The sequence below is a fragment of the Talpa europaea genome (genome assembly GCF_964194135.1).
Source record: "Talpa europaea genome assembly, chromosome: 11".
Lineage (NCBI taxonomy): Eukaryota > Metazoa > Chordata > Mammalia > Eulipotyphla > Talpidae > Talpa > Talpa europaea.
The window spans coordinates 99,402,229-99,417,832 of NC_140078.1; the positions used below are offsets into that span (position 1 = coordinate 99,402,229).

General features: G+C 48.2%; 1 protein-coding gene across 1 annotated transcript in view; it reads right to left on the reverse strand.

The window, feature by feature from the left end:
- Positions 1-14,172: 14,172 nt before the first annotated feature.
- The window catches only part of ATG7 (autophagy related 7), a gene marked incomplete at both ends in the record, with an annotated part of 92,443 nt that continues 91,011 nt past the window's right edge, over positions 14,173-15,604 (reverse strand). The window contains one exon of the mRNA XM_084247834.1: positions 14,173-14,256. Within this exon, the coding sequence (XP_084103960.1) occupies positions 14,173-14,256 (84 nt within the window). The remainder of the gene's footprint in view (positions 14,257-15,604) is intronic.

Consider the following 15,604-nt stretch of genomic DNA (forward strand, 5'->3'; position numbering starts at 1 on the left):
AAGCTAGTTAGGCGCCCTAGAAACACCCTAGTCCTAGTGGAGTCAGGACCACATCTTAGGGCTCTGAAGAGACCCTGAGAACCTGAGGGAAACAAACTCTACCTGGGGTCCACCTTCGCCCCAGGTGAATATATAGGACAGAAGAGACTGCCTGGTACTCTAGAGGTGCCCCAGAAAGTCCAGGCGCTGGGAAGACAGAGCATGGATCTGCCGAGCTGAAGGAGACTTTCCAAGACTATTTTAGCTCCAAGCTGACCTGGGAGGAGGTGCAGGCATTCAATGCGACACGGGGACTGCCCTGACCTTACAGATGAAGGGTGTCAGCAAATGCTGCTCTGGCTTTCCAGCCTGTGTCAGAGGTGTGCCAAGTCACCACCAGTCTGTCCACTAGGGAGCCAGAGGGGCAGCTGCAGAGTTCATCCCAGGGAAGTCTCTCCCGTCTCTCCCGCAGCCATGACCCCAGGGGTTTGCATGTGGTGTGCACCCAGTACAGGTCCTGCACTGGTCACAGGACCAGTGCTTCACAGTCACCCCCCAAGTCACTGGCAAACTCCAGCGGCCTGGTGTGTGCAGCCAGGAGCTCTGGCTGTAATTGCTGCCCTGTTCCTTTCCTCACTGTGTAGCAGCTAGGGCCAGCTCTGCCCACCTCAGGGGCCTCCTCCATCAATGGTGACATCGACGCTGAACCCAGCTCCTGAGGCTTTTCTGTGCTCTCTGTGTGAGGACACAGTGAGAGAAGGCACTCACAGTCACATGACACGGACTGGCAGCAGCCAACACGGCTATAGCGATACTGTCTCTAGGAGAAAACCCAAATCCCTCGGCCAGGTACGGGTGTCAATAAATATAGCAACACAGCCTTACTCAGCCACTTCTAAGACATCTGCTTCTACCCTTCGACACCCCAATCCCTTCCTCACATAGCAGCCAAATTTAAAAAGATGAAAAAGCCATACCTTGTCACTCTCCTGCTTATGACTCAACACAAGTGCCCACATCACCTGCTCCCTGCCGGGATCTCTCACCCCATTTTCTACCACCCGCTCCTTCCTCACTGGGCTGCACCTTGTCTTTCTCAGCTGGTCCCCTCTGCCCACAGGTTCTTTCTCAGATCTCCACACGTCTGCTCTGCATTCAGGTCTTAGCTCAGAAGCCACCTTCTTAGAGGGCCCGTCTCTGGCTCTCCAGGCTAAAGATGTAACAGTGCTTGACACCCAGTCTCTCCTCCTCCCTCCCCACTCCAATTCATTCTACCCTACACATGGCTTTGCTGTAGTCACTGCGCTCATCGCAGGCTGAAAGCATCTTTTTCAATTTCTATGGAACTAGAACCTAAGTTCCTTGAACAGAGAACTTGTCTGTTCTACCTGAACTACCACTGTACCCCTAGTCCTCACAGGGGACCTTGCAGGGAGCAGATACCAAGTCAGAGGTGGTACCCTGGAGCCTTGCACACTGGTCGCCATGAGCAGTCATACAGAAAGCCTTAGCGACTGAGAGGCGCATCTTCAAGGGCACCCTGTGATAGCACCCTGTCAGGTCAGATGTACAAGGGAGAGCCATAACCATGACCTGTGAGTTCATGGACCCAGAAAGCACTGGACATGACTTGTGGGACCCTTCAATGTCTCTGGATTCAGCAGAGGTGGGAGGAGACATAAATGTCTAAATTCATTGCTCACAGCAAACAAATTAGCATACTGTGGACCTGGGGCTGGAGTTAATTTAAAACCAACTCTTTATTTATTTTTTATAATTTTTTAAAATTTTTAATAAATTTTATTTTTATATTCCCCATACAATTGCAACCCCCTTATTTTGACCCCAATTCCTCCCCAACTCTTAATACTTATATATATGCCCAGTCAGGTACAGGTCAAAATACAGTGGGATTTGGAGGCAGAATTTATTCCTTTCTGAACTTGAATAGCACCATAAACTACATCACACAGAGTCTAGATGTGGCCCCATCTTAAATTTGCTCTCATTGTTTCAAATGTGTTAGTCTTATCTCTTCTACTTTAGACCAGAAATTGGATCTCATACTTTACCAGTATTCTTAGTGTTCCTTGGAGATATTGGAGGATGGGTTCTGAAGCTTAACAGAGTTGGAACTGAATCCCAGGTAGCCCATCAGCTATAAGACCTTTGGCAAATTATTTATCGTTTCCCCCAGCATCTGTTAAATAGTACTCTCTTACTTGATATGATCTGTTAGGTTACTTTGGGGGTCTGGGAAAGCTGTTACCCGTCATTTAAATGGAAGAATATTTGAACATTCTCAAAGCCAGAAAATAACCTGCATAAGTGTATCAAATAGGAATGTGCTACTTTTGGACAGTGAGGGGAACCTGCATCCTTGCTTAGCCTTAATTTCCACATCTGTTAAGTGACAACTGGGTATCTGTATCTCAAAGATGAGGACTGACAGTCCTATGGGGAGAGGGCAGTGATCCCTGTACTTCCGCACTCCAGGGTGCTGTCCTCCATCCTAAACTCCTCACTGAGCCCCGCTGTGGTGGTAGCCCACACTATTTCTTTTTCAGACCTGATCACTGGGTTATACTTCTCTGAACCTCGATGTCCACAACTGTAAAATGGGGACACTGACATTTACCAAAGAAAAAGGATTCAAGATGACAAATTTAATAGAGCTCAGGGTGCTGAGTCTGGCACATGATAAACATGCAATAATAAACAGAAGCATCTCCATGCTGAAGAGGAAGTAATCTGCACCACTGAGAAAAACAGACACACTTGCCAGGATTTCCAGTTCTTTCAGTTAATCGAATTCTGTCAGAGCAAAGCAGAAGCATCTTCCTGGGTAAACAGTGAGTGTACTTCCTGTGAAGGCCTAAAAGAACCAGGTGCTAGGCCAGAGAGGGTGTGAATCCTTCAGGTGGAAATGCAGCTCTCTTCCTCACTTCCTCAGGGGAAAAGGCCAAAGGTGCCACCACCCCTCTGAGGAAGGATTGGCTGGGGAACGTTCTCTGTTCTTCATTCCCCAGTCAATTCCTTTGACTGAAGGAAAAACTCTGCAGACTAATAGGTAGGTTTGTTGGTGCTGTGGTTTATTTTATTCTTAAAGCCAAATCTACAGAGATATCCTGTTTACAGAATTTTCTACTACCCTCTTCAACCAAGCCCTCTGCTGACAAGTCAGGACATGGTTACCAAGGGGCCTGGCTTAATTGTTTGTGCAAATGAGCAAAACTCAACCAGAGATGAGAGTCTTCCTGCCAAAAGCCGGCAAGACTGGGCAGCTGCACATGGCCCGGCAGCTCTGTCCTCAGCCCACCACCCACACAGGACTTCGCGAGCCGGAGGGGCAAAGCTGCAGTGTTTGCAAACACTGTAAACATACATTAGGTCCACTTTAGGTAGAGGTTCCAAACTCATGTTAGGCCAAAGATGGTATCTCAAGAGTTTAATGAAACCAAATCTCCCCCTGTAATGTTCACATAACGTCCTGTATACCACCTCTGGGTGCTCAGGAACTATCCCTACCCAACCCCTAGGCCCAACTGAGGCCCACAGGAATTTGGAGAAACTGTTCAAGGACTTGAGGGAGGAGAGTCAAGAAGCCTTTCTCCTCTCAGGGCTTGGTTTTCTCCGTGACACAGCCCTCCCCCTGCCCGCCCAGGGAGAAGGCTAATAGCCACTGAGGTTCGGAGCCTCAGCTTTTCTCTGCCTGCAGCACTGAACTGTGAGTGGCTGTGGAGAACTTCGGGATCTGGGTGATTTCCAAGGTGCTAAGTGAATAAAAGTGGAACAGGATCTCAAGGGTACGGGGTGGGGAGGGGGCTGGTGTGGCCTAGGCCTTGGAGAAAGTCCCAGAGTTCCTCCCCCTTCCTCCCTCCCAGCTCTACCTAGCTCTTCACTGAGCTCATTCTTCAGTCAGCAGAGACAGCAGATTCCATGGGTTATCTGTACCCAATCCAAATGGTTAAAAATAATTTGCTAAATACCTTCCTAGATAAGCTGAAACCCAAGACCTTTCTGAGCCTTGTCCAGCCGTCTCTCAAAGGGTGAGCATGGCTGAAAGTCCTGCTCTTCACAAGCTGGGCTCCTGAGTAGACTCCTGTCAGTCTCCTGATGTCGCAAGTCAAATTGTGCTACTGTGGGCTGAATAAGCATCTTTAGGAAATAGAAACTCAACTCTAAGAACACAGGTATTCCAAGTCAAAACGTCTTTGCCCAGTTTCCATTTCAGTTACTGTATATAAATTTAGCTATGATACCGGGGGAACTTTTTCAAAGTAGAAGTCAAAGGTGAAAAATATTAAAAGCAGTATCACTATCACATGAAAATGGTAAAGAAGGCAAAGTTGTGCTTATAGGGATTATGTTTGAGGAGGCAGGAGTGGGAAACAGAAAATAAACACAAATGATTTCACACAGTAACAAGCATCACCCGTGGGGGAAAGGGTGAAAGGATAAAGGATGGCCGAGGGACCATGTCTGTCCCTTTGACCAGGCGACTGAGGATACTAGAGGTTAGGTGAGTGTTCGGGGCTTCACAGGAAATAGGTAGTGAATTTAAACTCTGGTTTAGTCCCGATTGGTAACCATGACTGCATTCCAGCCCTTCAGTTTCCAGAGAAATCAAAGAATTGAGAGAGCAGATAAGATGAAAATAGTGGCTCCCTTTGGGCCATCGGTCAGATTCTGAGATCTGTGAACCGAGAGGTGGGTGATCAGGCTGCCACCTCAGTGCGAAGGCAGCTTCCCTGTGAGATGCTGTGATAGCTAACACACTTGAATTCTAAACCAACACGGCTCAGAGAGTTTAAGTAACCCATAGAAGATCACAGAGACTAAGTGTGCAGAAGCTTCGCTCTCAGGCCTCCGCGTGCGTTGCTTTTTCCATTACACTGAGCTGCCTTCCAGAAGACTCCCCAGGGAGCTACATTTTTCTCCCACTGGGAGACCAGGCAGTAACTAACTTGGCAGCGCAGGCAGAAAGGAGTGACTGTTTTGTGTCTCTGCCAAGCAAGTATTCATGCCCTTTGCAACATGACTTGGACACAACATCTAACCCGTCTTTAGCAGCTAAGCATTCTAGAATTTGCCGAAGAATTTTCTCACCTTCTCCATATGGGGTCCAAAATTAAGAGGGGAAAAACATATTTATGTCTCATTCAGAATTCAAAAAGTAATAAATCCTTCAAGAAGGCCTTCTTGGCAGGTCTCTCTAATCCACTGTAATCGCGTTTCCTTGTATAACAAGTCTTGTGATGTCTGTAGCGGTGTCTCGCTATAGTAACAGCAGCCTGAGTGTTGGAGTTCTTCTTCTCGTGCCTGGGGGATTATTCCATTTTCCACATTAGGAATAAGCTACTGACTGTAGGTTCCAAAAAGGGGCCAGAAATGCTGACTAGAATCCAGATGCCCTAAATATAACCATTGCTCTCTGCAAAAGACGCAAATGACAAGAATCACCAACTTCTGGAGTGCTGGTCCAGAAGGCCGCTGGAGTGGAGCCAGGCCGGGCTCTGCTGCACAGAGAGGCTGCATAACGCGCCTGGACACTGCCCTGTGGCCTCCACTCCTTCACGACTCGGGAGTTTCAATTTGCGCAGAAGCCAAACACGCTAGGGAAGGAGGATAAGGATGTGCTCCAGGCTCATCCTCATAAACCCAGTTCCCACACGGCTCGAGGAATCCTGGAGGTGTTCTTTTATGTACAAAAAAATGTATTTAGGTTGTTAGGGGTTGATCTGGCAAATGCTAGACAACTGCTTCTAATTATTATTGAAGGAAATAAAATGCATTAAGTTCTGTAGTGGAAATAACATTCTCTTAATATGCCACTTAACATAAGACCAGTGTGAAACAGACTGTCTGTCTTACTTCAAGTTGCAAGTGTTAATAATTACTGCAATGATAATGATGACGACAAGGACAGATGTTGCATTTGTGGAGTGATTACTAAGTGCCAGGCATTGTGTTAAGCACTTTAAACACATGATCTTATTTAATCCTAATAATTCTCCAACAAGATTGTTATTTCCATTTTATAGTAAAGAAGTGAAGTCTTAAGATGATTCTGCAACTGCCCAAGGTCCCACAGCTAGTATGCAGAGAGCTAGAATTTGAACCTAGGGGGTTAGACTCTAGAATCTATTCTGGAATAAAAGGCAAAAGTTCTCTCCTCACTGCAGAGACTCCCTAGACTCTGGCTTCATGTTGCCCAAAGTCCAATCACAGCTAAACCTGTAAAATGTTGACTCATCATGATAGCTTCCACCTTCCCTTCCTCACTTTCTTTTTGCATTCTTTTTGCAATGGGGCTTATTTAATTACAATAAGTACACCTGGCTTTCCCAGGTCTGGCTAGAATCATGAGTGACTCTTGGAGAGTGGACTCCTTGACTAGTGAGGAGAAGTGCAAGGTGTCCTGGAAACCGACCTCCTGTGGGCACCAGGTCACGCTTTAACCAGGAGTGCAGAGCTCGCTAATTGGGAGAGTTGATTAAAGGAAAGCGGGTTAGCAAAGCTTCATTGAACAGCTATTATTTTCAGAAAGCATCTATGTTCGTTGCTTTTCAACGTGTTGTTGCCACTTAAATGACTTGATCATCCTTCTCCTGAAAGATGCAGGCTTAGAACAGACACCTTTGGCTTTGCGTGCCCAGCAGCCTCCAGTCCTTCTGTAACCACGCCAACTACGCTCCTTTATAGGCCCTGCCTCTCTCCTTCAATTGATTGGCCCTGAAATGAGCACAAGGTCCAAGCTGGGCCTGAGTTTTGAATGTGGAACTTGCCTCTAGTTCTCACCTGCAGAGAAGAATAGACACACAACTGCCTGGGGAAGAGATGGCCGACTCAAATCGGGGGGTTCTGATCTCCCCTTGGCGCGGCCTCTTCCAACTGCCCAGAACCGACGCCCTCTGGCTTCATGTTGCCCAAGGTCCGACCACAGCTAAACTTGTGAAATATTGACCCATTGTGATAGATTCGTTCCACCCTCCCTTCCTGGGCATGTCATTGCATCAAGATTCAAGAGCTGACTTATTAATGGCGGCACTGGGTGTACTCTGAATGTGACAGCTACGAGAAACAGAACAAGCTCGGCATGCCTGGTGGTATCAAAATACTCCCAATAGGGCCTCCCCGGTGGCGCAGCGGTTGAGCGCTGGGTTGCGAAGCTGCCCGCAGCCTCTGCAGCGCCAGTTCGATCCCCGGCCGCTCCCCGGCCACCGGAGGAGGGTCCCACATGGCGCGCAGACCTCTCCTGCAGCCCCCCGCTGCTCCCCTCAGCAGTGTACTTCGGTCCTTCTGCCTGCTCTGCTCCCCACTCTGGCTCTGGTGAATTCTCTCACCCTCCTGCGCTTCTGACTGTACCCAGTGCATGTATAGACAAACAAACAAACAAATAAATAAATAAAACATGCCTCTATTAAAAAAAAAAAACAAAAAAACAAAACACTCCCAATAGGTGCCACATACGTGGGTCAAATGAGGGGCTGGACACCTTTTCTATCTGCCCTTCCCAGGCACCGGTCCTCTCCTTTGCACCCCCACAGAACTTCATGAAAGTCAGCATTATCTCGCCATAGAGCAATTACTTGCTATAGTTTATGTCTGGCTGGAATAAAATTTTGGGAGACAAGGCCTCTGACCCACTCATCTTTCCCTCACGTATCTTGTACAAAGTGGGAATCCAACAAATGTTTGTAGAATGAATCAGGGGAATAACTATATTCTCCCCTTGAAAGGAAAATGATCTCAGGAACCATGCAGTTTAGGGGGAACCCCTGATCTGAACTATACTCTTGAGTGACAAAGCCCTGTGTCCTCTTTCTTGCTGGAGGTGGCTGCTGTGACTCAGCCATGAGCCTCTGTGAGGTCTGAATGAGGCTCTTGGCTCTTCTGTATGCAGCAGTCCAGGCAGCCGCCTCCTGAATGGTCTGAGAGTGCATCCCTGGTGGAGAGTCAAGACACCTGAGGACAGGAGGACCTGTGCTGATGTCTGATGCGCTTCATGCTGATGTGGGTGCATGCACAAAATGCTCAGATGAGCCCTGCTGGTCCTTCAGCAACACTACATTAAAACTACGCGCAAAGAACCTGTTAACTCGATGAGCAGACAGCCGATCCACCCAGTAATGGAGCCCGGCAGTGGCCTACTTTCTGACTAGTTACTGTGGCTTGAAATGAAACATTTTGTCCTGAGGTAGCTCTGGCTGGGAGCCGAGCTATGTAACCAGCAGTAAGTTAGATCCCAGCATGACTTGAGACATGCGAGAGGCAGTGGGATACAGCAGTTAAGATCACAGGCCCCCAGTGCTGCTCCTAACCCAAGGCGCTGTTGTGAGGAACGGCCTGGCATTTAAGGTGCTCAGGACAGCGCCAGGCACACAGCACTATATAAGCATCAGCTACCGTAGTAGACGTGGCCTGGCTGAAGTCTACCAAACAACCAGTAAAGCTGCCATTCTCTGTGAGACTTGGTCTGCGCTGGTTCTCTGCTTCTGCGCTTGAATGGTTTCAGAGGCCACCGCCTTGAGAGGAGGCTGTCTGAATGACCGGTGGGGTAACAAATTGTGCCTGCATTTTCCTTTTTCTCCTTAAAACCAATTACCCTGGCTCTGAGCAGACCAGGAGAAGAAGTCAGCCTAGTACATCCCTCTTTGCTTTGGCTGCCAGGAACCTCGGAGTGACGTTTCATGTGCAACTTCGGAAGCTTCCCCTAGATTAACTTTCTTAAAATAAGGACTTTAATAAAAACTTGGCTCGTCCTTTTATTCTCATGCTAAAGGTTTTTAGCCTTATTATTATTATTTTGGTTTTGAGTCTACCATACATCTTTCTTTCTGGAGGCAGGCAGAATATACAAAAATAAAAACCATGAATTTGTCAGATTCCTGGTTCTGAACATCTGCCAAAATGTGTATGAGATGACGCATCGTGTTTTTACATGTCACACGCACCATACTCATCTTGGAATATAGGGCAAATCTCATGCAACCTTCTGCAGATACCAAGAGGCTGTCGTTATGTTGACATTGCAGTGTGTAAGTCATCACTTAGAAAGCCGCTCCCCCTCCTTGCCCTGGGATCACGGCTCCTAGGACAGGAAGTGAGTAACATCAGAGGAGCAAACGGTTTGATGGAGGACAGAGAGATTATCTTGTCCAAACTGCTCTCTCTTTCATCCTCCATCCTGATTCATTGAATCAAAGTCACTGACTTCAATTCTCTAATTTTACAGAAGGTACGAGACCCGCTTCAGGTAGACACACTGTGTATTGCCGGCTGAGCTGTAAGCAAAACCCGAATCTGACATGCAGGTCCATGTTCCTTCTAAAACGTCCAGATGCCTCTGGGACCACTGAAGTGCAAAGTGGGGAAACCTGTTTGGAGTCACCCGTTTACACGGATGCCTTGCAATGTTTCACTTTGCTGTAGCAAAGGGGGGTGGGGTGGGGGCATTGTTGGTTGAAGTCAAGGGCCGTCCCAGAAAGCCAAAGGCTTCTGGGAAATAGGTCTCCACAGAAGTTCACTCACTGCTAAGGCACTTACCGGGCAACAATCACTTAGTCAGTTCCCAAAGCAGGAAATCAAATCACGCATCCAATCAGTGCATACTTATTGCTTACTTGCGCTGTGCCAGTCTACTAGGTCCTGCGGCTATACCACCATGACACGCCCTTGTCATCAGGGAGCTCAAGGTCTCGGGCAGATCCCCAACACGTGCTAGCCTTGCTCTCTTAGGTGCTCACAACAGATACCACTGACGCACAAATAACCACCTCTCCTGCTCAGCCTGAAACTGGCCTCAAAATCCTTTCCAAAACACCCTGCTTCAAGCAGCCACAAGCATTTGGTAAGGGGGGCTCGTGAAACCTGCCCGCTTACCAGGACTAGTGCCGTCACCATCTGCCCTTGAACGGTGCGTGTGTGCCCGTGCCCTTCTCCTCCACTCTTAGCAGCCCAGGAGAACGGACATTCTCATTCACTTAGCCTCGACTGAACACCTTGGAGAGGGGCAATTCTAGGTGGTGGCCGCTGGTGATGCCTCATAAAACCAGTTATGCCCCAATAAGAGACTTCAGTTCTCTTCCCCTGGAGAGGGCCATTGCAGACTGGAGAGCACAGCCCTTATTCTTCTGCCCCTCATCACCCCAGTTGCCAACTGCTGGTAGAGAAATGGGCCGCACCCCTCATTTCAAAGCTGCTGCTTATCAAACCCACAGAGAAAATGGCTGGGTCCTGACCGGGCCTCTGCGTGTATCATTCCTCCTGACGGCAGGGGTTTGGAAAAAATACTTCTGACCTCACCTCGGGGGGACAGCTGCAGGGTGTCCATTTTATAGAGCTGACATCTTAACTCTCCTGTGCTTAAGCTGTTCTCTTAGGGCTTGATCAAGGGAGAAAAGGACCAGGGTGTCTTTGCCTCGTTTTCATTACTGGCAGCAAAGGAGCCAGGATTCGGGGAAGCATTGTATAGTGGAGGTCCCGGTGCACTATTCTGCCCAGGGGACCCACCTCAGCAGCAGGACAGTGAGAGGCTGGCCCCAAGGAGTGCTGTGTGCATTTGCACATCAGTCCCCTGTAACCTGGGCTCCAGAGAGCCCAGATACTTTGCAGCACAAGCAGAAAACAGCAACATAAATTAGGGTAAAACGAGGAAGAGAACTTCAAAAGTCTCTTCTTCTACCTATGTCCAGTGACTCGTGTTTTTTGGTTTTTCTTAGCGATTATCTGTGGGCAGAAGTGGCAGGAGGCATTGCGTGGAAAAGCAGTAGCAAGAGAAATGGGGATTCTTTTCCCCCTCAAGGGTTTAGATTCTAAGAAAGGTAAGATGCAGAAGTCACAAGCTAAATACCAGGGGATTTAAGTATCAGACCAAAACACAGAGTTACCACAGTACCCAGCAACTCTACTTCTCGGTCTACTCCCAGAAGGGAAAGCATATCTTCACCCAATCACCTGTCCACCGACGCTCACAGCAGCAGTCATAAAAGCCCGAAGGTGGAAACAACCCAAATGCTATGAAGTGAAGAACGGTTCAATACATGTGGTGCGTAATACTATGTGGTCTTAAAAAGGAATGCAATACTGTCTCCTGCTGCAACACAGAGGGGCACTCACAATACGACACTAAACTGAAGAAGCCAGTCACCAAAGTCGACATATTTGTCAGATTCCCTTTACACGAAATGTCCAGAATCTATAACTCTGAAACTGACTCTTAGTCACTGCCGGGTTGGGAAGCCGGGGCTGGGGCTGGGAGCATGCGGGCTGACTGCTAAAGAGCACGGGGTTTATTTATGGGGTGATGAAAATGTTCTAAAGGATCACTGAGGTGGTTGCATAACTGTGAATATATTAAAAACATTGTGCATTTTACAAGAGTGAATTGTAGGACAAATTACATCTCAACAAAGCTATTACAACAAAAGAGCAAGAATAGCACCAACAATGTTGAGAGATTCAGTAGAGGGATAAAGAATTTCTGGCATGGATGGTCTGAAGGAGCATCACAGGGACAGTTAGGTATTTGGGTTGAGTCTTGAGAGATCATTCACTGGAGGGGGGTGGGCAGGACAGGGGCTCAGCCTCAGGGCAGTAAGCAAGCTGGTTTCCTCAGGGTGGGGACCTTCGGGGCGGAGCCAGGAGGGGAGGCTGACCATGGAGCTGCGGCCAGTTTAGGTCGAATCTGAGGGGCAAGGGCAGCCCCTGGGGAGGGCAGAGTCCACTTACTTTCACCAGGGCCCCAGGGTTCCTGGGCAGTGAAGATGTACACCTCGACAGCTTTGTGGTCAGCCTCACCGCCTTTAGGGGAGATGCATGACCCAGACTTCCCCTGGGGAGACTGCTCTCATACCTCTTCCAAGTGAGCATGTGGGAGGTCAGACTATGCCTCAGACACCCAACTCTGAAGGAGGGAGATGGGGGGGGGAGCGGCACAATGTGGGACCTGGAAGAGCAGCAGTGGGGTGCTGGGATGTCAAGGCGCCATCTGCCCCTGATTACTCTGGACCAAGCTATTTCGAAATTGTCGCCATTATGGTTTGGCACGTGCAAGTCTTACTGGCTAAGGAGAAGGAACAAGTTCTGTGAGAAATTTTAGGACTTTTTAAAGGACTTTACTACTCAAGGGAAATTCCACTTAAAATCAATGACTTATTTCCTGAAAAGGCTCCAAAAATCATCAAGACAGTCTAAGGATCTTCAGTTTCCAGGCCCAGGAACTGCTCGCTCCTCCTGGGTGGGAGAACTTACTTTGCAGAACGTGTGGCTCTACTTAGTAATTTTTTTTATTAAGCTACTTAATTAGAATTTAACATGTAAATAATAATACATGAGAGAAGTAAAGCTGACCTTTTATAAGTCAGCCTTTTCAGTAACTCACACTATTGTTCTGTATGTTATGTTCTCTATTGTTTTGATAATTTCAAAACAAACAACTGCCAGAGTATAGCTTCTTGGCAGCGTGGGCCAAGTCTCCTGGGTATCTGACGCGCTACAGTAGTGCCGGCCGAGAGAACTCTTGGGATGGTGGAAAGGGTCTAGGTCTGTGCAGTCCAGTGTGGTAGCTGCTAGCCACATGTGGCCACTGAGCACTTGACATGTGGGTAGGGTGACTTAGGAACTGAAGTTTTAAATTTACTTAGTTCTCATTAATTTAAATTTCAACTTAAAGAGCCACATGTGGTTAGCAGCTGCCGTGCTGGACCAAGCAGCCCTACAAGATCCAGAACAATACCCTGCTCCCCATGAGTGTTCAATAAACATCTGTTCAACTGAATGAAAATTTATGCCAGAAACACATAGTGAGCTTCCGGTCCATCTAGGCACTCAGCTACATGTGGGTATGAGGGAGATGCTGGCCCTGAATGAGTTAGAATTCCTGGTTGCATGGGACCCAAAACTCAACCGCTTTTTTTATTCAAGCCAAAGGGTACCGTGCTGGCACTCATGCCTAGAAAGATCTGGACAAGGGTGCCCTCAGGCAGCATGGATCAGGGCTTGGGGAGTCACACCACACTCCAATCCCCTCTCCCAGCTCAGCCGGACCTGGTTCTTTTCCAAGTGTGGCCTCCACGCTGGGACAGACCCTTTACTCAGGCTCGAGAGTGCCCCTCTCAGCCCCACTGACTCATGTTGGCAAAGTTCCAAGCCCCAACCCCTGCCTCCCAGCCAAAGTCCCGTGGATCTCATCGGTGATAGCTGGGTCATCTGCCCACTTCTTAGCTGCTCACGGTCGGGGAGAGACGACATGCTGACTGCTGTGGGGGCCCCAGTGCACACTGCCCCTGAGCCAAGGGTGGAGCCAATTCCACCAGAAAAGCACATGGGATGAGAATGAGATGCTGGAGGGGCTCCCAGAGTAAATCAAGGTCATCACTGGGGAAGAGGAAATTTTACTAGGTAGCAAGAACAAGAGATAGCCAGTACAGCCTCCATCTCAACGAGCCCAGTGTTTCTAGGGAAACCTTAAATAAAAATGCTGGTCAGATCTGCTGGCCAGATAGTGAAGAAAACACTATCTCAAAGGAAAAGCTTGATTTGGGCAGATCTTGTTTGAAATGATAGTAACAATTATTTACACAGAATTTCCTCTGATGTCATCTATTTTTTGAAGATAATTCTCATAAAACCCTGGTGAGGAACACTGCATCAATGAAATCTAGAAATCTCTGGGATGGAGCAGTCAGCACACCAAGCCCTGCTGTGTGCAGCCTGGCCTGCCTGCCCCGGCTCAGGGCTCCCACCCCCCCACCCCCCATGCACCCGTCACCGAGCACGGCCAGGGTGCCTTCAGACCTCAGAAGGCCTGACGTGTGCACACAGGCACAGCAGCCGCAGCCCCGCAGCGCAGCCCACCCAGGGAAGGACACACAATTGCCAGTTCACACAACGCAACGTGAATTGTCTATTTTCACAAGGGCTCCTCGGAGAGAGATTATTTGTGGGCAGAATGACTCATGAGAGAGCCAAATGAATTCACCCCACATGGAAGACAAAGCTCTTGGAACATCACTGAAATGAGCAAAATTAGCCAAAACAGCTGCAGCACTTTAGGGTCTTTTAAATAGCCTCCTCCTGCCCACGTCTCCACCCTTTTCTAGCTGTTCTCTCCACTCAGTAAATACTGACTTGGGTTTTGCTTTTGTTGGCTCAAAGGGCCAAGACTGGGAAATAGTCTTTTGAGCAAGCCTATCTTTTTATCCCTCTGTGTCTCCAGCTATTATCTTTGTAAAGATGACTCTGCGGATGACTCTGAAACTTCTTGGCTTGTTTCTAGGTCTCAGCGGAAAAAAAAAAAATGCTAATAACACTTGTGAACAGGACTTTCCACACTTTAAGGACATCTAGTGCTCAGGCCACATGGCCAAATGCCCCGCCTTCGTCTGTCCGCCTCCCCTGCAAATCCAGAAAACTCTCAGCCCCTCAACATCAAACTGGCCCTCCTCCTCTCACTGCCCAAGGAAACTTCCGGTTGAGAGTGATGGTCTTTGGGCCTGTGGCGAGGTGGCAGATACTTCCTGCTTTCTGCAAAGGGGGTGGTAGTTTTTTCTAGTAACAGATTGACAGCTGATGCTGTCACAGGGCCTGTCCCCTGCTGGATGGGCGCAGGAGACGGTATACGTCTGGAAGCCAAGAACTGGTCCCGCTTGCGGTGGCAACTGGCACACAGTAGGTGCTTATTTAATGCTGGTGAGCAGTGGGCATTATTGTGCACATTATTAGCAGCTTAAAGATACTACTGTGCATAAAGAGCAGTCTAGGGAAGGGGTACAATGATATCTGTATTTCAGAAAAGGTTTCTCTCTTGTACTTTACTCTGCACACCTCAGTTTTCCAATCTGAATAATTTCCTAACAACAAGAGCCTCGATTTTTAAAAATGGCCATTATGATGAGTCTGAAGACTATGTGAATAAGTCACAGTAAGTGGCTCTCCACCAATCAGGGACAACGCCAACGTGGCCTGTTCTGTGTCATCTATGCTCCGAGTAGATCAAAGGGGCACAAGCGAACTTCAGAATGCCCCTTGTTATTTACCGACACATCATTTGCTGATGTCTAGAGGGCCTTTTTGTTGGGTTCACCTTCTCATTCATCTTAAAAATAAATCTGAGCTGCTGGTGAATCCTCTCACCCTCCCGCATCTGGCCTGAACCCCGGTTCTTGTATAAATAAATCAATCTAAAAAAAAAAATCTGAGCTGGAGTTTATAGACCACACAATTCATCCACTTAAAGGGTACATTTCAGGGTTACGTCTACTAAGGTTGGTATCTACTCACTGTCACCGCTGATTGCAGAACATTTTAATCGTCCATGAAGACACTCAGTCCCCATTAGCAGCTACTTCTTATATTTTCCCCCATTCCACTGCCCCCCAGCTCCTGGCATCAGTCTACTTTATGTCTCTGTATATCTGCCTATTCTGGTCATTTCATAACATGGAATCTCATTCTTTAAAAATGAACATTATCTCTTTGCTGGGAACCCCCGCTCTCATTCAGGTGCTGAATTCACAGGCTTGAGTGAAACCCAGTGGGTGCCCAGCAGCCCCTCAGGCTCCGACAGTAACCACTGCTGGGTGCAGAGCTCACACTGGCAGGCAGCAGTCTTGTGGGGCAC